Genomic DNA, 22,408 nt, shown 5'->3' on the forward strand with positions numbered 1-22,408 from the left:
AATAAAACATTAAATATATTAAATGATTTTTTACGCAATGGATTTTATGATATACTCAAGATTGAACTTAAAGACAAATTTTTCAATTTTTATATATCTAATAAAGACTTTTTTTTTTTTTTTTCTTACTCAATTTTAATCTTGAGATTTGATCGATTTGACAGAGTAAAGAGGTTAATTGCATTTTCTATTCTTGAATAAAAAAAAAAAAATGTTAAGATTTATCTTTTATATACTACGTGGATGCTACCCTTATATTAAAAATATTTTTGAGATTAAGAATGATGGCAAATTTGTCGTTGGACAAGTTTTTATTATCATCATCATATTGAATGAGTATGATTTGGGTGCATGTTTTTTTTTTATTTTCTTTAAGTTAAATTGGTCTTGCTGACAGAATATTTGGTAAGGGTACGATTTAATTTAATGGGGGTAAAATGATGTTCACGCCTGTTGTGGGTTACTAAATCCTTGAAAGGGGAGCAAAAGACCGCGTGTCGATCGGTATTTAGTGGTGCCTGAGAGTGACACTACGGGGAATCCCTAGTTTTACTACCCTTAATAATAATAAAAAATATATATATAATCAGTTTTACAGAATTAAATGTTATTTTTAAAACAATTTGACTTTTTTTAATTATTTAAAAAGCTCTATGACTTTTTTACATAGTAGATTTCATTTTTTATAATTTACAATATAAACAAAAAAATTAATGACTTCTTTTTTGATTTTATTGTTTTGATATTTATATATTTTATTGTTTTATTTATATTATTATTTTTTTTTTTGAAAATAATATTGAGTAGATGCATATGGGTGGACAGGTTAAAATACATATAGAGATGAGAGAAACGCTTAGCGAGATTGCAGTCGACAATACAACAATACAAACGTGCGTGACACGCCCGATAGGGGCTGGAGCCTTTCGCAGACACTGAAAATCTCGCCAATTCAAAGGGCGGTTTGCCACACCCCCCTTTTTTTTCATATATACCAGTACATATTATTTTTATATATTCAACAAGAGCTTTTTTATATTCACGGCTCGTGCGACAATTCTAGAAGTGATAGAAACGAAAAAAAAAAAAAGAAAACAAAAAAAATTTGAATCCAAGAAAATACACAAAGAACAAGAAATCAAAAAAAAAAAATAATAATAATAAAAATATATTTTTTAATGAGAAAAATAATGATAATAATAAATGCAAAAATTTTGCATTTTTTATTTTATTTATTTTAATATATTTTTATTGTTGAGTAAGTATTATTATTATTTTTTTTTTTTTATCTATTTTTATGGATTTATAATTTTTGTACACGTGATTATTTCAACTGTGAGTAATTGAAATTTTTTTTAAGGTCTGTAAAGTTTACTCAGGACTGCGTTTTTGTATGGATATTTTTTTTTTTTTTTTATATAAGACTGCTGACAGAGACCAAGTGGACAATCATCGACATCCGGATTGCAATGATCAACAATACCAATGAAGAGATTATTCTGTTTACAGTTTCCCTTTTTATTATGTACTTGAGATCATGTACCTCCTGTTGTGTCTATAACTAGCATCAATGCTTTATTCAAAGCTCTATATATATATTTACCTCTATATCAAAAAAATAAATATATATATATATAAAAAAATAGGTATATATCTTTTTTTTTCATTTTTTAATCTCGAGGCTTGTCATTTGTTACGTCACGATTGATCTCAATCAGTTTGACAGCAACCCATGAATTTTTCATTCAACTAAAAATAATAATAATAATTTTTTTTTTTTTCTCATGTAAATGACAGGTGTTAAATTCACGCGTATATTTCACAATTTTATGCACAATGTTCAATGAGTTGTGTATAAATGAATTTTCATTTGATTGAAAATTTAAACATATATTTATTTTTTTTTTTTTTAATAATATTCATATTTTATTTATTTAAAACGAGAAACAAAAGGATATTTATAGCAGGCGTTAGTTTAAATTTAAAGGTTATTTTTTTTTTGTTATTCATTTTATTTTTTGTTATTTTTTATTTTGTTTGGGTATTAGATTAAACGTGTACGGATTCGGATATGCTTGCGGCTCACGTTGTAATGGTGACGAGGGCCGACAGCCGCCGCCAAACAGAAGCCTCTAAATGTCTGTTTGTATTTCATGCTACAATTGTTATAACCACAAGCTTTAAAAATCTTTTATTGTTCATCATCGTCGATCTATAAAATAGACTCTTTTCAAATTTTTCCTTTTTTTTTTTTTCTAAAACATTGCTTGATATATAAATATTTATATAATTATTAATTTTATATTTTAATTAATATATAAAATTTTATAACATAAATATAATTATATCCTTTAATTAGCTCAGTAATAAGAAGCACTAATTACAATTTTTTATTAGAATTATTCTATTTTGTTAATATACAAAAAAAAGCTCAATTTCTTACTTTTTATTTTGCCAAGGATTGGGTGTTTTTGAGAGTAATAAATATAGTATTAGTATTTTTTTTTTATTGATACACACACTCTTGTATAACTATAGCTTTTTTTTTAAATTAATTTTTATAATTAAATATCACTATATGAATTATATAATTCATAGCTTTGTGTTAATTTTTTTTAATTTTGTGATTATTGGTATATAGGCCCTTTTGTTAATAATGCAAAATTATATTGGGATCGAATATATCTAATATATCAAAGAATTTTTCGTGTCAAATCTTCAACTTTTTTTTTTTTATTATTATATAAAAAATGCGAAAAAAAAATTGAAAACAATTTTGAATCCAATTTGGAATCCACTTGTGCATCAGAAATATATATCAAGAAAAATTTATGAAGTTGGTTGGTATATATGAGCTGGTTTATTACGTTTTTCCACTCGATTAACGAAAAAATGTTGGCTTGGTTGTATTACAGATTGACTGAGTATATATATATTTATTTTTTTATCAAGACAGGTTGTGATTCAGTCAGACATTTATATTTTCCACCATGGGCGGGATTTCGTTGCTATGAGAAACACGAGAGTTATTATTTTTATATGAACACATATAATATATATATTTTTTTTATTTATTTACAATAATATATACATACGTGTATATATAAAATTTAAAAATTCATGCTTTACTAAACTCGTAAAAAAAAAAATATAATCCTTTTATTTGTATAAAGCTTTTTTAAATTTTTATCAAACAAACTAAAGCGAAAAAAGTCTAACAATTAGTAGGATTCACTTTTGAATGAAAAAAAAAAAAAAAGTGGTACATTTTGTTAAATGTAAATTTAAGAATATTGTATACAGCTCGATACAGCGTGCGGAATACGATTTGCTAAAAGAATTTATCTTCTTTTTTGTAGTTGGTTTTATGAAGTACACTGTAGTCTATATAAAGAAAGTCCGAAAAAAAAAAAGCAAGAGAATACACCAGCTCGTTACGCATATAAACTTTTTCACTATACCGCATATACATATTAACCCTTGACAGTTTTATATTTATTCATCTAATTCATTCAAAAAAAAAGAAAAAGAAGAAGAAAAAAATATATATATCTTAAAAAACTTTTTAACAATAATCAACGATACATATTTGCTTGTACACTATAAACCATTTGATGGTTAACAATTGTATATTTGTATTGTTAAAAAATTTATTGTTAAATAAAATGAATAAAAGGCTTGTAAATGAGAATAGAAATGACCCCGACAATGAGCTTAACATAAAATGTATATATACAAGCAAATTGTTAAACTACATAAGAATATATATTTATTGCTTTGGAGTGGTGCGTAGATTTTGAAAAAAAAAAAACATTTTATTTTCTATTTCAAAGCTTATATATTCACCCCCTAATGCGAGTAATCCTTTGGCTTTGCTCGGGTATTACCGCAAATACAGTTACAGATCGACAAATAAATGAATGAAATTTTGAATGACCTATACAACAAGTTGAAATAATATATATTTTTTTTTTTTTTGGAAAATTAATTATCAAAATACTGACTATATTATTTTTTTATAATAATTTTATTAAAAAAGTAATAGTCAGTATTTTAATTAACCCTTTGATAAAAAAAAAAAAAAAATTAATAATATATATTTTAAAATGTACAAAATCTAATTATAAATTTTTAATTAATTTTTTTTTTTTTATATGACGTAAAAAAATTATTGATTGGAATATTTATTAAAAATTTATCGTGTAAATAAATTTGATATATTGATATAATTATTAATGACAAAATCAGTATATATAACAGTTAATAACCACTGAATAATTTAATGGATAATTGTGCGTGTTCATATAAAATATTTGACATATGAAATTGTATGTGTTTTGTGCCTGAGGTTTTACACAAGCATATGTCAATGTTTGCCTTTCAGCACACACAAGCTTTACGCTTGCTTGGTTTGCTTCTGGCTTTCTAGTTTTACCCTCAATCCCCTCTCGATTATTCTTGTCTCTATATCACTCTGACAAGGGTGGACAAAATACTCTTTTGCCACCCTTTGTTACAACTAGATATATTGCATGATCACAATACTCAAAATAATCAAGAGATCATTTGAAAAATTGAATTAAAAAATATTAAATCAAATGAATATATATTTTTTTATAATAATAATCAAAAATAATTAATTGTTAGTTATCTTTTGATTTATGAATTAAAAAAAAAAAGGCATTTTACATAAATTTTAATTAATTATATATGATGGTAAATAAAGATAATTTAAATATGCATTGAGAATTTAATTTTCATATTTATTTTTAAAATTATATTTTAACACTTTGAAGCTTTGTGCTTTTATCATATATCTAAAGTTTATATGACTTGAAATGTTAAAATAATAATGTTAATTTAAAAAGTCAACAACATTTATTTATTTATTGTTTTTTTTTTTCATCATTATTAGTGGTTTTTATAACGAAGCTCTTTTCAATGAATATTCTGTAAAATTTGTGTTTAAATTCCCTTGAGAATGTATAAAACAAAAAAAGCTTCATCGTTTTGGTTTATTTTTTGATGGTAAGAACGTCGTTTATTCGCACCACCCAGAGTTTTAAATGTTAAAAAACCATGTTGGTTAAAAGAAGGCCTGTGAGGGATTCTTTTTTTATCATTTTCATTTTTTCTTTTTCATTCTCTATCCACAATATTATCATGAAAACTTGCCAAACATCCCCCGGGATACGATGCCTTTCGCACAGCCTAGTATGTTGAATGTCGTTGTTTTTTTTTTTTTTTTTTTAAAGAGGTAGATGAACATGAACAAAAAAAAATTGAAGAAAAATAAAAAAAATCAACTAAGGGTATAGTAAAAGACGTAAAAAATGAAGAAAAAAAAAAAAATCAAAGCAAAGTAACTGGAAAACGGTTCTTTATTCGTTCGTCACAGCTTAATCGTCTGGTAAGTATGTGTAAAAAAATACAACAAAAGAAATCTGTCGAAAGTGAGTTTTAAAATCGTAAAAGATGCTGACATAACATCACTCAGAGAGGGTAATCTTTTTAATTCAAATTTTAAATATCAATTTTTTATTTTCTTACTCAAAAATACACACGATTGCTATATAGATTTTTTATTTTTTTTTATATATAAATTTAAACGTTGAAAAAAAATCTTAGTGTCAGCAAAATGTGGATAAAAAGTTTAATCACTTTGACAATAATAAAGTAGCTCAATGAGATTTATTTTAATCTTTTTATTAAATAACTTGAAAGACTGGCTAATTATGAATTTAAAATTATTAGTGAGATAATAGCAGAAAGGAAATTAATTTATAAAGTGTATTTTTCATATATATAGAGTCGAGTTAAGAAGGTGAAATTAGCTGATAATATATTTCCTCCCTTGGTGAATAAAACAATTTTATATTGCGTGATGTGTATGATGGATATAATGCATATTATAGTATTTGGTAAATTAAGAAAAGAAAAAAAAAAATGAAAGGGGAGTGATATTGTTTGGTGACGATTGTCATCATAGAGACATAAATAAATGGGCGTGTGGAATATAGGAAAAAAAAAAAATTCCAATCGGGGAAAGACAATGAGATTATTGAGAGAAGGGTGAGAAAGACGTGTGTCATATCGACCATTATGTTCTGTTAACGACTAATCAACGTGTGGTACTTTATAAAATTATTTTTCATATTTATATCTACCCTCTTACATGGTTATTTAATTTTTTATTTATTTATTATTTAAAAGAAAAATTGATAGTTGACAGTTGAGGGTGATATTGAATTTATATATGGAAATATTTTATTTGCAAAATATTATTGATAAATAAATAATATATATTTTTTTTTTTAAATTTAAATAATTCAAGCAAAAATTTAGATCAAAAAAAAATTTTATATATTTGTTTTTGTACTTGGACATCACTGCAGAATAATTGTCATCAAAGTCAAAAGTCCAGTGAATTCAATAACATCTCTTAGATATATAATAAATAAGTGGATAAAAATAAAAATAATGTAAAAAAAAAATAAAATAAATGCAAAGATAGAGATTGTTATATGTATACCTAAACAAATCGAAGAATTGTTTGCAGTGGCATCGTTTTACGCATGAGCCCACGTGGGTTCTTTATATATTATTATTATTTTATTTTATTTTTTTAATTTTATTTCTCAATTCAAGTTGATGCCACTTGAGGAAGTTGGAGTATAAGCGAATGCGGGAGCTAAAGGATAGTTATATATAAAATTTTAAAAAATGAGATAGTAGATTGTTGAGGGGGTTGGTTAGAATATATCGTATAGGTCACCCCCCTCTTATTTAGACTATTGAGGGGTGAGCTTTTGATCTGTACCGATTTTATAAAACCATCATTCTTATGTATATATATGAAAATTATTATATTTATTTTATCTATTTTAAATTTATTTATTTTGTTTAATTTATTATTTTTAATTTTTTTCTAAATAACATTATTGTTTAATTAACATTCTAATTTGAATTTTTATACATTATTTTTTTTATAATTATAATTTAACAGTTTAATTGATTATAATGTTTGTTTATTTGAAAAAATTTGTTTAATTATTTTTAATTTTTATAAAACATTTAATGAGAATTTTCTTTTTTTTTTTTTTTAATTTTACTTTGATTTTTATGATGGATATAGGATAAAAAAAATTTAAAACAATTAAATGGGATATTCTTGTGTTGAGTTTAATTCATATTCATGAAAAATCAGTGCGCGTTTAAGTCAAGAAATTCTGTCGGTAAGTTGATCAAAGAGCAATGAGATCACAAGTCCAAGTCCTCACAACCCCTCTGCATCATCAGTCGCACTCAGTAATTTTTTTTTTTTATTTATTTATTTTTTATTCAAGCAGTTTTTTGTATTATTCTTTCTAAGGCCATCGTTTCACAATCACTTGAAACTAACATTCATACATTCAACTGTACTTTTTAAAAAATAATGACGTTGTTTTGCATGTTATTTGTGTTCCTTTTTTTTTTTTTTTTGTTATATCTGCATTTTTAGAACTTAATTTCCGAATGTATTATACTTTTTTTATACTTGGAAAATATATTTCAAAGAAAAATGTTAATATAAACATACAAAAATATGAAAATTAGTGATTCTGATTTACAAATTTGTTGAATATCGTAATTATTTGAAGAGTTTGTTGATTTTATTTTATTTTTTTTGATTTCATTTTTTATAATAAAAAATAGTCTGATGTAATTTCAGTCTGATCGCGATGCAAATACGGATATATATGAAAAGAAAGCATTTTTTTTCTTTTTTCCAACCCCATTTTACATTCTCTCTCATTTACTTTCTTTTTTCTATTTTTCTTTTTTTACATTTCATCGCAATCTGATGGCTATGTGACTGTGATAAAATTTACTCTACACTCGTAATGTCAGAAGATTACTGTCGCAAAAAAAAAAAACTCGTGAATTCCATCACGCAAATTGAAATACCATCCTACCAATTTTCTATATATGCTAAGCCATGAGATTTTCCATCATCTCTCTGAATATATGTAACAGAGTCCCACAATAAGCACATGAAAATTTTAATTATTATTATTTTTTATTTTCAAATTTATCAATAAATTGATACTTGAATTAATTAATATTTAAAGTATAATTATATAAATAAATATACAAAATGAAACAAAATTATTAGTATAAATAAAAAATTCAATTTAAAATTTAATATTAATTAATTTAAAATTTTAAATAAATAAAAAAATATTATCATTTAAAAATAATTAAAATCTATATTTTCCAGTCGAATAATTTTCTTTTTTTAAATTTTTTGTACCGTAAATAAATTTAGTTGCATTGTAACAGTATAAAACCACAAGGAAAAAAAAAATCGCACATAGCCACCACTCGATGCGGATTTAATATTTGTGACTAGTTGTATTATAAGATTAACATTGAACGATATATCGCATTATTCATAATATATATAATAAAAAAAAATGCGTTTCGATGAATTTCAAAGTCTTGTAAAATGTATATGCTTTTTTTCATTGAAAAAAAGACGATTATGTATTATATACAATTTTCATGGCCTACCTGTAGAAAATAGTAGAACCCGTGTTGCTTCTCTTTATTGCCAGTGAACCAAAGAACGAAACTGCGGTTACAAGAAAAAGAAAAATAAAAAAAAAAACCAATTCAAGTGTATGAAAAAGTAAATTAAGCTAGCCAAAATGTAACAGGAAGTATTGCATACATCAATGAATTTATTACGAGCTTTTTTTTTCATATTAAATTTTCTTTATTTACATTCACAAATTTTTTTTTTTTCTTGTCCGAAATATAGTAAATATATTACAAGAATTAATTCGCATTTGAATGAGATGAATGAAGCAGCATCTCTTGGAGAGATGATGATGATAAAAATTTTACCATCCGAGACAAAACTGTTTTACCGTTTTCATATATTTTTTTTTATGTGTACCATCTGTTTTGAGGGACAGTAGTTCCATTATCAAGTGTCAGTATAAATTTTATTGTTGTTGTTGTTATCAATGACACAATAATATTAACAATAATAATAATAAAAATAATAATAATGACATGTATGTAAATAATATAAGTGCAAAGTCCAAAAAAAAACTTCATCTAATCACAAGTGTATAGTTGATAAACAATAATTGAACACTCATACAAACAAACAAATCAAAATAAAAACCGGTAAGTAATAAATAAAAAAACAACCAAGATATATTTATTCATATTACCACAATTTTTTTTTTTTGTATATTTTTTTTCTCTCTTGATATATATGTTTTTTTTTAGATTGCACACAAAAAATTTTTTTATATCAACTTAAAATTGTGACGCAAATATAACTGCAGAGGTTATGTTGAAATAATTAATAATAATAAATTTATAAATTTATTTTTTTAATAGTTATATAGTTTTAGTAAATTAGTAAGAAAATAAATTTCATCGAAAAAATTTTATACAAAGTTAATGACCTTTTTGATATAGTAATTTATTGTTTTATTTTTTCCACAGTTCTTTGTCTTTGAGTGTTTGGAGTAATTAAAATATTTATCAAACGGATGGTGATGATGATAATGATGATGAGCTCGAAAAGTTGATAAGAATGTCGTTGATATAATTATCATCAGCATACCAAGTGCAACTGTCAAACTAAACGTATCAAGATAAAAAATAAAAATATATTTACATTTGATGTAAGTACATCAATCATATTTTGTCTTTCGTTTTTTATAAAATATGTCAATATAAAATCAAATGATAAAAATCTTATTAATAACAAATAAATATATATATGATAATAATCAAAATATTTCTTTTTCCTACAGCAATTTTATTTAAATAAAGAAAATAATAATGACACGCCCCAAATTGGATACTATAAATACAAAATCAAATTGTCTACTTCGTCGTGACAGTGATCAAGAAGAAAAAATGAATCAATTAGTTGAGGAATTAAAAAAATTACGTGCAATTAATGTAAAATTATTACGTTGGAATATAATTTGTATATGTATTGGTATTATATTATTTTTATTAATCGGATGGTTTTCAATATCAAATTATCGTCATATGAAAGAGTTGGAAAATGAAAAAGATTTAAAATCATTAGTGCAATTAATGGATCAAGCAATACATTTACGTGAAATGAATGTTAGAAATATGATACTTGCAAGTACAGATCCAAGTTCACAGTGTGTTATTGTTAAAAATGAAAATCGTTTTGATTGTCATCCAGAAAGTGATGCTAATGAAGCAAGTTGTATAGAACGTGGATGTTGTTGGAATTCATTAAATAAAAATAATGATGAACAATTAGATAATGATTATGATAGTGTATCATCAAATATTCCATCATGTTATTATCCAAAAAATTGGCAAATTTATGAATATGAAAATGCAACAAAAGAAAATAATGAATTTTCAGCATTTTTACATAATACATCACCGTCATATTATAAAAATGATATTGAAACAATTAAAATTGAAGCTGTTAGTATTGATTCAGGAATAATGAGAGTTAAAATATTTGATCCAAGTAAAAAAAGATATGAACCATTATGGCCAATTAGAAATGATCCAGTACCATTTAAAAATAATGTTAATAATGCTGCATATATATTTGAAACAGATGATACTGCACCAGGTTTTCGTATTAAGCGAGTTGATAATAGTGGTAACAATAATGGCATTATAATATTTGATTCAATAACACCAAGTAATTTTATATTTTCTGATCAATTTTTACAAATAAGTACATTATTACCATCAAATAATATTTATGGTCTTGGTGAACATAGATCAACATTAAAGCTAGATACAAATTGGCAAACATTAACATTTTTTAGTCGTGATGCAGCACCAGTTGAACAAGCTAATTTATATGGTACACATCCATTTTATATGATTATGGAAGATAATGGAAATAGTCATGGTGTATTATTTTTAAATAGTAATGCTATGGATGTTGTATTACAACCAACACCAGCATTAACATTTAGAAGTATTGGTGGTATATTTGATATTTATTTTTTTATGGGACCAACACCAACTGATGTATTACGTCAATATTCAGAAATTATTGGTAAACCATTTTTACCACCTTATTGGTCATTGGGTTTTCATCTTTGCAGGTAAATTAATTTAAACTGTGTGCGTAAATTTTATTATTATATTATTTATTAATTCAAATGTATTTTTAAATATAGATTTGGAACTGGCTCATTGAAAAGAACACGTGAAATTTGGAATAGAACTAGAGCTGCTGGAATTCCATTTGTAAATATAATTTTAAAAATTTACTTGTTAATAATATATTATTTATGCAATTAATAATTTATTTTATTTATATTAAGGATACACAATGGAATGATTTAGATTACATGGAAAACCGTAATAATTTTGAATATGACAAAGAATTATTTAAAGAACTTCCACAATTTGTTAAAGAACTTCACGAGGTAAATATATAAATATAAATTTTTAGTAAATTAATAAATTAATTAATTGATAATTATTTAATAGCTTGGTATGCATTATATTCCAATTATTGATCCTGGTATATCATCATCCGAGCCAAATGGTACTTATGTACCATATGATGAAGGAATACGTGATGATATTTTTATCAAAGATAATTCAACAAATTTGCCATTCAATGGAAAAGTATGGAATCTTGGATCTACTGTATTTCCTGATTTTACACATCCAAAAGCCAATGAATACTGGTATAAAATGATGAAAAAAATGCATGATGAATTTGAATATGATGGTGCTTGGATTGTAAGTTTTAAAAATACAGAAAAAAAAAAAGAAACAATAAACTAATTTGTGTATTATTTATTTAGGATATGAATGAACCATCAAACTTTTTCGATGGTCTTGAAAAAGGTTGTACACCAAATGCACTTGATCAACCACCATATGTACCAAATGTTCTTGGTAATTTATTAGCATCAAAAACTCTTTGTATGAATGCAAAACAATATGCTGGCTATCACTATGATTTACATAACAACTATGCAATGGGCGAGGCTATTGCAACAAATGAGTAATTATTATTATATTTATATTTAAAAAATAATATAAAATACTTGATTAATTGATTTTGTTTTTTTCTTTAAACAGAGCATTAGTAAAAATAAGACAAAAACGTCCATTTATTGTATCACGTTCAAGTTCACCTGGTCTTGGTTATTATTCAGCTCATTGGACTGGTGATATATTTTCAAAATGGCATGATTTAAAAATAAGTATACCTGAAATATTGTCAAATGGTTTATATCAAATTCCAATGGTTGGCGCTGATATTTGTGGTTTTAATGGTAATACAACTGAAGAGCTATGTAATCGTTGGATGCAACTTGGTGCATTTTATCCATTTTCAAGAAATCATAATTCTGATGATACAATTGTAAGTATTTTATACATCAAATACAATAATAATAATGATAATAGTAAAATTTAAATTAAATATTTATATTATTCTTATAAAATAGGATCAAGATCCCGTTGCAATGGGTGATTTAACAGTAAAATCATCGAGAAAAGCATTGATGATAAGATACAGATTTTTACCATATTTATATACATTATTATTTCGTGCTCATAGATATGGTGAAACAGTTGCACGTCCATTATTTATTGAATTTCCAGAAGACACGAATACATATAATATTGATACACAATTTTTATGGGGTAGTGGATTTATGATTGCACCAGTACTAGAAGATAATACAACAAATGTCAATGTTTATTTACCAAATGGTGTATGGTATGATTTTTATAATAAAACAATAATTTTATCAAAAGGTGATTATTATAATTTTAATGCACCAATTGATACAATACCATTGATAATACGTGGTGGTTATATATTACCAGCACAAGTACCAGCTAAAACAACAACTAATAGTCGTAAAAATAATTTTGAATTATTAATTGGTATTAATGAAGCTGGTAATGCACTTGGTGAATTATATTGGGATGATGGTGATAGTAATGATTCAATTGATAAATTACAATATAGATGGATAACATTTATGCTACAAAATCAAACATTACATAATACACAAACACATAATGGAGTGTACAAGGAAAATATGATACTTGGAAAAATACAAATAATGGGAATAATTTATCAAGTTAAAAAAGTTTATCTTAATAATAAACAAATTAAATTTATCTATGATGATAAACGATCATTTTTGACAATCAAAAATTTAAATATTGATCTGAAAGATAATTTTATTTTATCTTGGATATAAATATATTTTTTATTGATAAAATTCATCAATAAAAAAAGGAAACAAATTAACAAAAAAAATATCGATTTACGAATGTGATATTATATTTTATTATTATAAGATTTTTAAAATTGATTTGAAATAATATTACTTCAATGTAAAAAGGATTGGTTAACAACAATTTTAAACATTTTATTTTATTTTTTTTTTTATGTATTGAAAATTGGTTTTGTTTTGTTTTTTTATTATTATTTAGGATATATAGTACATTTAAGAGCACATTGCAATATTTTTCGCACTTAATGAAATTTTATAATTATATTTTTTATTTGGTTTACAAAAATTTTAATGAATTCTTTTAGCAAAAAAACATGGTTAATTAATAATGAATATTTCATATGTTATTATTTTTAATAAATAATATTTTATAATGATAAAAAGTTGAATTATTATTATCGAAGAGTATTTTATATTTATTTTTTTGTATTTTACTTTGGTAACAAAATTTTAAATTTAACAAAAAAATAATAATATAGATAATCTTGTGTTCTCATCGTTAGGTCAAATATTGACCTTGTCAACCTCAATCTTTATTCAACGATTTAAATTACCATTAACGCTTCTTTATTCTTTTTTTCATATTTTATCATTTCTATTCTTATTTTTTAAACTCATAAACATTTTTCTTTTAATTCAAAAATCGCTTTAGGACATTTTTTATTTAATTACTATAATAAAAAGTCAAATGAATTTTGAAGCACCTTTCACTGTTCTAATGACACTCTCTTTTGGAAAATAAAATAACAAAAAAAATTCTATTTTTATAAATATCAAACATTAATATTTTTTTAATTCAATTATTATTATTCATATAAACATGAAAACTTTATTTTTTTTTTTTTTTTGTATTATTGTCGTTTCACATTTACTTAAAACCTATCTATCGCAGTGTTTTTTTTTTTAATTGAAATAAGTTTAAAAATAATTATACAATAATAATTTTAAAAAATTGACTAAATTAATTTTTCAAATAATTATTTTTAAAAATTCTCAAGTCCAAGTTTAACAATATTTATAAATTATTATAATTAACATAACAAAATTTTTTAATTTTCTTTTTTGATCATAATAATTAACTAATTGCGCCGAAGAAAAAAAATGGCAAGGCAAAGTTTTTAAAAATTTTTTCTACAATTTAAACAAATTAAAAACAAAAAAAAAACATTATTTATATATAAAACAAACAGTACAATTGAATTTTTTAAATAATATTATGGCAAGTTTCTTGGCTTTATTAACTTTGATCCATGGCACTGCTAAATTATCACGTAATAAGAAAAAAAAAATACAAAAAATTAATCTAAGTAAGCATATTTTAACAAGAACAAATTGTTTTTATATTTGTTATTTAAAAAAAAAGAAAATGGTCTTTGGTGTACCTTGTAGTCTGACATTATAAATTTATGTTGTAGTAAGTGTCTCAAGTATTTCTTCTGGTGTTTTTTTTAATTTTTTAAATGTATCCCAATGTTCTTTTGGTACAGTCCATTCAAGAAATGTTTCAATATTTTTTCTTAATCTTTCAAATTCATTTAATTCACCTCTTTTAGCTGGTTGTTTACCAGCTGATATTAATGAATCCTGTAATATTTCATCAATTAATCTTTTACCAAAACCAAGTTCATCAAGTCTTTCAGGTTTTGATATTCTTTTTAATAATACAGCTAATAATAATCTCATTTTTTCTAAATTCATTGTTTTATATTTATTATTAGTTTCAAATGTATTATCATTATCAATATTATTATCAGTATTATTAGTATTATTATTATCAACACATAGCTTTTCATGATATTCTAAATCATTTTTTTTTTTGAAATAATTATTACAACTTTTACAAGAATATGGTTTATTTCTTTTGTGTATACATTTCATATGTTTTTTCCAATGTGGTAATTGTGTAAAACCAACATTACATTCAGTACATTTAAATGGACGTTCACCAGTATGACGTCGTGTATGAAGTTTTAATGCTGTTGAATGTGCAAATGCTTGCCAACAAACAAGACATCTAAATGGACGTTGTCCATTATGTGTACGTTGATGTACAGTTAATTGTGATTTTTGAGCAAATTTTTGTCCACATGTTGGACAATCATATGGACGATCTCTAGCATGTGTTCTCATATGTTGTGGTAAATGTCCTTTAAATGTTTTATTACATATTATACATAAAAATGATTTAAGATCTTTATGAAGACATTCAAGATGTTTTTTTAATGCATCACGACGTATAAAACCTTTACCACAAATACTACATGTATGATCTTTTTGTCCATTATGACGTTTCATATGTAATGTTAAATTTGCTGAACATGTAAATTGTCCCATACATAAATCACATTGATATGGTTTAATATGACTATGAGTTCTTTTATGTTGTACTAATTGACCACCTCGTGCAAAACATTTATCACAATCAGTACATTTATATGGTTTAAAACCAGTATGTGTTCTAACATGAAGTTTTAAACGTTCTTTTAAGGGAAATTCTTTTCCACAATTATCGCATTTATATAATGGTCCAGTTGCATGTACAACTTTATAATGATTTCTTAAACCACCACTACCTTTAAAACGTGAATCACACAATAAACATTTATATTTTTTATTATCTGGATTTTTATTTTCATCTTCTTTTATTGCTGCTTCATCATTTGTTGTTGATGATGATGATGATGATGTTGCTGCTTCTGTTGTTGCTACTGTTGTTGTTGTTGTTGTTGTTTCTGTACTATTATCTAATTGTTTTTCATTTTCATTTGTATTTGAATTTTCATTTTCTTGTTCAAGTAAATAACTTGCTTGTATTATAACATCAATATTTAATCTCAAATCTTTTTCAACATTTTCAATATTTTCTGATGTATCATCAGTATTTTTAACTGACATTATTTTATCTTGTTGTATTTTTTTATTATTAATGTTTTTAGTTATTGATTTTTTTGTTTTTTTATTTTTTTTATTATTATTATTTTGTAATTCATCATCATCATCTTCTTCATCATCATCATCACTATTTTCATCTTGACGATAATAATAAATTTCATCTTTTAAAAAATTTTTATTTTTCAAATTTCTTAATCTTTTTTTTATTGTTGATTTATTATTGTTATCAATATCATCGTCATTATCGTCATCATAAGGACGTTTATAAATTTTATTTTTATTATCATACTGTTGTTTTTTTAAATTTGTATTATCTTCATTAAATTTATAATCTTGTAATTCATCAGTAAAACTTCTTATTACTTTTAGACCATCTGTTGTATTATCTTGATCTTTATTATTTTGTCTATCTTGAATACGTGAATGTTTAACTGGCAATAACTCTGTTAATTCAACATCATCCGGTGATTTTTCTGAGCTATATTCTTCAGCCAATATCGTTTGCTGTGTATTTGTCATTTTTTTTTTCTTTTTTTTTCAAATTTATAATTAATAATTTAAAATATACTCTTTGGTTTTATTAACTTGATTTTTTTTTTTTTTTTATTATAAAAAATGTAAATCACATGGATTAAGTGATTTCAACGCTCCCATTAGTCTTATCAACATTATAATGATAAAAATAACGTCTTATCAGTTTAGATATTTATATTTTTTTTCATTTGACTTTACATGAAAAATATGTATTTTTAAAATAACCACCAACAACAAAATAATAATTAATTTAAAAAATGAGAAATTTATCAAAATAAAAAATAATATTTGTGATAAAAATGTCTGGCTAATGATGACAATGCAATTTTTTTTTCTCTTTATAAATAAGAAGAACCAATAATTCTATTTTTTATTATATAAATATTTTTTTTTTTGTTTTTGGTATCGTTTAATTTTTTTTATGTACCGATCACTTGAACTAAGTAACATTGACTGAAGCCTAGCACAATTTAAAATACACCGGAAAAACTTATGTACACATTTGTCCCTTATCGTTGAGTTAACTGCACACTAAGTTCAAAGCAGGGCACATATATATATACACACGCATATAAATAAATAAAAAAAAAAGTAAATATATAATATGAGTGTCCAAGCTGAGAGAGAGTGAGTGAAACTAAAGTCTTGACTTTTTTTTATTTCTTTATCGTGATGTTATCGTTAAGTTGAACTATAATAGTGATATTTTTGTCGTCCCTCAATATGCCACTGCACATAGCACCAAAGTTTTATAGATGGTCACGTTTTTTTTTTTTTTCCTTTTACGAGCATTGGAATCACTCATACAAATAACATCATGAACATTTCATTACATTTTTTTTCTTATATATATATTAACTTTACAATTGATTTATAATTTTTTAATTTTAACTACCAAAAAAAAGAAAATTAATTTCACGTTTTATAAAAACATTTGTATAACAATAAATCAATAATAAATTTTAATGTTAAATTTAATAAATATATATATAATAATTATAATAATTGCAAAAAAATTTAGTACATATTATGATGTTAAATAGACTCGGGCGTTGGAATCACTCAAAGCTTTTAGTTCAATATTTCAGCCAAAAAAAAAAAATAAAAAAATAAAAGATACAACTTCACTGTTACCTATAAGAGCTTTTAGTCTGCACTGTGTATATATTGAACACTGTCATACTAACTTGTGTATGTATCAGACAATTCCGCGCTTTTTCAACGCAGGCGCAATAAAAATATCGATATTTGTTCAGCCGACGGCGACTAGAGCTTTAATATCATCCCTCTCTCTTTTTGTCTGTTATACCTCTTAAATTACTATCACACAGAGTCTAGCTTGAAACGTGATATATATTTTTTTCTACCCTCTAAACCCTTCATGAAAAATAATAATAATAGTCACTCTTGGCAACAACACAAACAACCATAAAAAAAAAAATGAAAAAAAAAATCATTAACTAATTTATTTTTGATATTTTATTTTTGTATATCTCTTGTTTGATATCGTTTTATTTGAACGGCCATGAACTCTTACATGAACTCTCACTAGGCTCGATTGTTCACTTGGATATTATATGAATTATTTAATGATTAACTTTTTTCTTCTTTCTTTTTTTTTTATTTGTTTGAAAATTTTTGGTAATGAACTGTAACTACGAACAAGCATCGATGTCGCTTTTACGTTACAATTCATTCAACTGGTCTTCATATTGTATTTGGACATGATAAAAATACAGTTTAAAATACATATTAATATTTATATATACATGCTTATCCTTTCTTTATATATGTGTATTTTTTTTTATCTAAATATATATATACTTTTATTTTCTTCTCACTCTTTATTTTATTTATTTGTTTTTTTTTTTTCAAATCAAGATAACAAATTCAGTTTATATATACTGTGCTTCGATCGGGTCACTGAATCACCAGTACTTGAATATTTGGTTTTTTTAATTTTATTATTTCTTCGATTAGTTTTTTATTTTTTATTTTTTTTCTTTGAAATTTTTTTTCTATAATCTATTTTTAATGTATTTTCTATTTTATTTTTTTTTTGGTCTGTAGTTTTTAATATATTTTTTTATTTATTTTAAATCTTATTGTCGTTTTTTTTCGAAATTATATATCTATATTTTTTCGTGTTTGAATTTTTTTTTTTTTTTTTTTTTTTTTGTGATATTATCGCTGGTATTTTTGTTATCATATGTTGACGTTGACTAGATGTTTTAACGAGTTAAGAGAGACTAACTAACTGTATGTAATAAGATGAATAAAAAAATAAAAAATAAATAAAAGATTGAGTGTGTATGAGTTTATTGGTGAATACTTGTGATATATATGACCCTAGATTGTTGGTATATATATTGCCGCACCTAATTAAATGACTTCCGTTTTTTTTTTTAATTTTATTTTTACGATCAAACCATCAGTGAGTTTTACGTATGGCTTATAAGAATATATGCCAGTATTTTTTTCTTTTATGTATACTGTATTTATTTTTTTGAATTATTTAAAAATCAAAAATATTAGCTGGAATAATTAATTTTTGTTTCTTTAAAGATAGCCCATCACCACCTGGAAAAATATAGAAAATATACCAAAGCCCAATTTTAATAATATTATTTTAGAAAATTTAATTAACATCTCGATATTGGAATTACCGGATCATCAAGTTAAATTAAATTATTAATTAAAATTAAATGCAATAAATATTTTATCAAATATAAGTATGTTTATAGCATCAAATATGTCAAATGATTTGAAAAAAAAAAAAAGAAATATATAATGAAAAATTAAATTGATACAGAAAAACGGAGCACACTTGAGCCAAAGTAAAGAAATAATTTTTTAATAAATTATAAAAGTATGATGTTTGCTAAATGGCCTTGCTCTAAAAGCCATCATGTTTTAATACAACAGACTGGCCTCGATGCATTCAAATATTGCACACGTGCCAATTCACAGTATGATCGGTTTATTTATTTTTAAAAAATTTTTTTTTAATGAATAAAGAAACTATTCATATAATACTAATTTATACACAAAAAAAAAATTTTTTTTAATATTAATTTTAAAAGGGAGTGTTAAAAAAAAAAAATTTTTTTACTAAGGAGTAAGGACATTGATTTTTTTTTATCATTTCTGGGATATATCAAAAAAATCTGCTTTTTAACAGGGAATGTAATGACTGTAATTTATTTTTTTAATCATAGAAATTTATTTAACTTAAAAAAAATATAAATGAGCTTTTTTTTTTTATTATTAAAAGTATACTTTTTTTTCTGTAATTTGATTAAAAGCGAAGGGAGGCTTTACCAGTGCTAAAGAAATGAAAAGGGGAAGATCAAAAAAGAGTAGAGCAAAAAAAAATATTATCTTAGACTAAAGCCGATTAAAAACGAGTGATAAGAAAAATGAAAAGAAAAAAAAAATTAGATTGATGATATAGATTGAATTGTCAAGCCATATAAAAATTTTTGTACATATGGCTACATATATTAATGTACTCCCCTCTACCCGTTAATAATAGTTATAATAATTGTGACATTGTGACACATGTCTGTGCGCATTGAACTTCCCAGCACTACCCAGGCTATCATTGCGTGCTCCGTTTTTTTTTTTTTTTTTTTATTATTTTTCTTAAATTCCATTAGTTTGTTTTTTGATTTTTTAATTTTAGTAACTCCACCACCCGGTAGTCCCAAAGCTCGAGTAAATATTATATTATTTATTAAATTAATATTGACTTACCAATTTGATTGTAATTTTTTTTTTAACATTGAAGTAAATATATGCCTAGATGTAATTTAATTTTTACTAGGGAAGCGCCCTATACTGTACACGAATTTATTCACTTGTCGCCATGTTAGTTTTACGATTAAAGCTCATTCCGCTAGAGGGGTAGTAGTACGGAGAAAAAAAAAAATTTATTTACACATATATAAATGAATCATCATGTGTGTGTGTTGTCGGTTGTTGGATAGTTTTCTGGCTTATCGATAGACGGATGCTTGGTAGTTGAATTTAAAAATTTCTTTTTTAGCAAAACATTTAATATGAATTATAATTTGTTCTAATTTTTTTGATTAATTGCTTATCTTTTTTTTTTTAAATTAAAAGCTTTATTATTGTATTTTTATTTTAAGGACTAGAGACAATTAAAGTCGTCAATTAAGCCGTGTCACTATAGTTTGAGCCAATGATGATTATTTAAAACTTTAGGTTGTTACAATACATGTGTCAATAGATAACAACTTATTTCTAGTTAACACAATATAAAAAAATACTAATGTTTTTTTTTTTTTTCTAAACTTATTGTGATTGGCCGCCCAAATAGCCACTAAACTTTAGTAAAAAAATTTATCCAATCACATATATAATGACTGTTAGTTAAACAATATTATTGTTAAAAGAAAATTTTAGTGTAGAGTGTAATAGTCAGTCTTTAGAATCAACACGTCTTAAGGTAAATATCATTTATATAATCATGTTTTAATTATTATTTTAATTATACAATAATAATTAGTAATAATTCAAATTTTGTATATTAATATTAAAAATTAAATATTGAATTAAAAAAAACAAAACAAAATATTATTGAAAAAAAAAAAAATTTCCGTGGAGTGTTGTACTGGAAACGTCATTACATAATTTTCTGGTTAAAAAACCAACAATAAAAAGTATAAAATAAATTTAAGTTTTTTAATAATAAAAAATTTTAATATTAGTTTCAAAAATAATTAGTTTAAATTACACGTGTTTAATAAATATTAATATACCACTTGTGTTTTATAAATGTTAATGTCTACACGTCATCAATGTATGTGTATTTTTTTTTTTTTTTTTCTAAAAAATATTGATAACTAATTTGTCAGGCGTGGCCATTATTTTTTTACTCAGCTTCTATTTTTAATAAAGTTATATTTTTTGCAAAATTTTAATGTATATATATATTCGATATTAATTAATTTATTTATTTTCAAGAGATGTCTGGAAATGTATATTTTTCGTCTGCTGGTGGCAGCCAAGATAATTACGATTATCATTATCAAGAAGAATCTGAGATGGTACTTGATACAAACATTGAAGCCGACGGTAGTGATGCAGCAGCAAATAACGGAGTAATTATACAAGGGTAAATAGTATAAATAATATAAATATATATAAAGTGAAACCAATCAAAGAACATGTGACAGTTGTAACATGATTTAGCAACATTTTCATGTGATTAGTTTGAAGCTCATGGCCACGTGTTGTGTCATGTCACAAAAAAAAAATGAAAACTGTCATGGCGCAGTCTTTGACTGGTTTTATCTTCATAATTATTATTGCTTCAATTTAATATTGATTATTAATATGTTTTTTCTTTTATAAAATTTAGGCAAGATGACAATTTACTTGGAACTATGTTCAATGGACCAAGACAAATTGTAACACGTTCATTATTGAAACAATTAACAGAAACAGTTACAAAAAAATTGACCAAATCTATTGAGACAAATATCACTATTGTTAAAAGTGAATATCTATCTGGTACAAATGATAATAATCAACAATATTTATATAAAGAAAAAGCAACCGATATGCTTAATTTGTTAAAAAAATATGCAGAAGAAAATAATATTCAAGGATCAATAAATCACGTTTATGATACCAATGGAAAATTGTGGTTCAAGGCCAGAGAT

At 23.9% G+C, this 22,408-nt stretch overlaps 2 protein-coding genes and 1 long non-coding RNA gene across 5 annotated transcripts; 1 reads left to right on the forward strand and 2 right to left on the reverse strand.

Annotated features, from left to right (window-relative positions):
* The first annotated feature begins 8,985 nt into the window (after nucleotides 1–8,985).
* On the forward strand, nucleotides 8,986–13,259 carry LOC122854632 (lysosomal alpha-glucosidase-like). Of its 3 annotated transcripts, none has more exons than XM_044155461.1 (9): nucleotides 8,986–9,177; nucleotides 9,505–9,686; nucleotides 9,819–11,123; nucleotides 11,199–11,268; nucleotides 11,346–11,450; nucleotides 11,515–11,772; nucleotides 11,838–12,040; nucleotides 12,118–12,403; nucleotides 12,489–13,259. In XM_044155461.1, exons 3-9 carry the CDS (start codon nucleotides 9,847–9,849, stop codon nucleotides 13,254–13,256), a joined length of 2,967 nt encoding a protein of 988 aa, XP_044011396.1. In that variant the 5' UTR covers nucleotides 8,986–9,177; nucleotides 9,505–9,686; nucleotides 9,819–9,846; the 3' UTR covers nucleotides 13,257–13,259. The 3 variants fall into 3 exon arrangements, with proteins under 3 accessions (XP_044011396.1, XP_044011397.1, XP_044011398.1); XM_044155462.1 differs by lacking the exon at nucleotides 8,986–9,177 and adding an exon at nucleotides 9,230–9,343; XM_044155463.1 differs by lacking the exon at nucleotides 8,986–9,177 and adding an exon at nucleotides 9,290–9,417.
* A 136-nt stretch (nucleotides 13,260–13,395) lies between these two features.
* On the reverse strand, nucleotides 13,396–16,950 carry LOC122854633 (zinc finger protein 678-like). The gene is given in 3 exon segments (XM_044155464.1): nucleotides 13,396–15,943; nucleotides 15,984–16,026; nucleotides 16,029–16,950. Coding segments are annotated over 3 exon segments (1,965 nt in total). The 5' UTR covers nucleotides 16,704–16,950; the 3' UTR covers nucleotides 13,396–14,696.
* A 2,249-nt stretch (nucleotides 16,951–19,199) lies between these two features.
* Nucleotides 19,200–20,587, reverse strand: LOC122854634. Its single transcript, XR_006373987.1, has 2 exons — nucleotides 20,475–20,587; nucleotides 19,200–19,298 (listed from the first exon to the last, which is right to left on the reverse strand). It is a non-coding gene; the product is annotated as an uncharacterized LOC122854634 (long non-coding RNA).
* Between the last annotated feature and the right edge of the window lie 1,821 nt (nucleotides 20,588–22,408).

This window comes from Aphidius gifuensis, linkage group LG4, assembly GCF_014905175.1.
Source record: "Aphidius gifuensis isolate YNYX2018 linkage group LG4, ASM1490517v1, whole genome shotgun sequence".
NCBI lineage: Eukaryota > Metazoa > Arthropoda > Insecta > Hymenoptera > Braconidae > Aphidius > Aphidius gifuensis.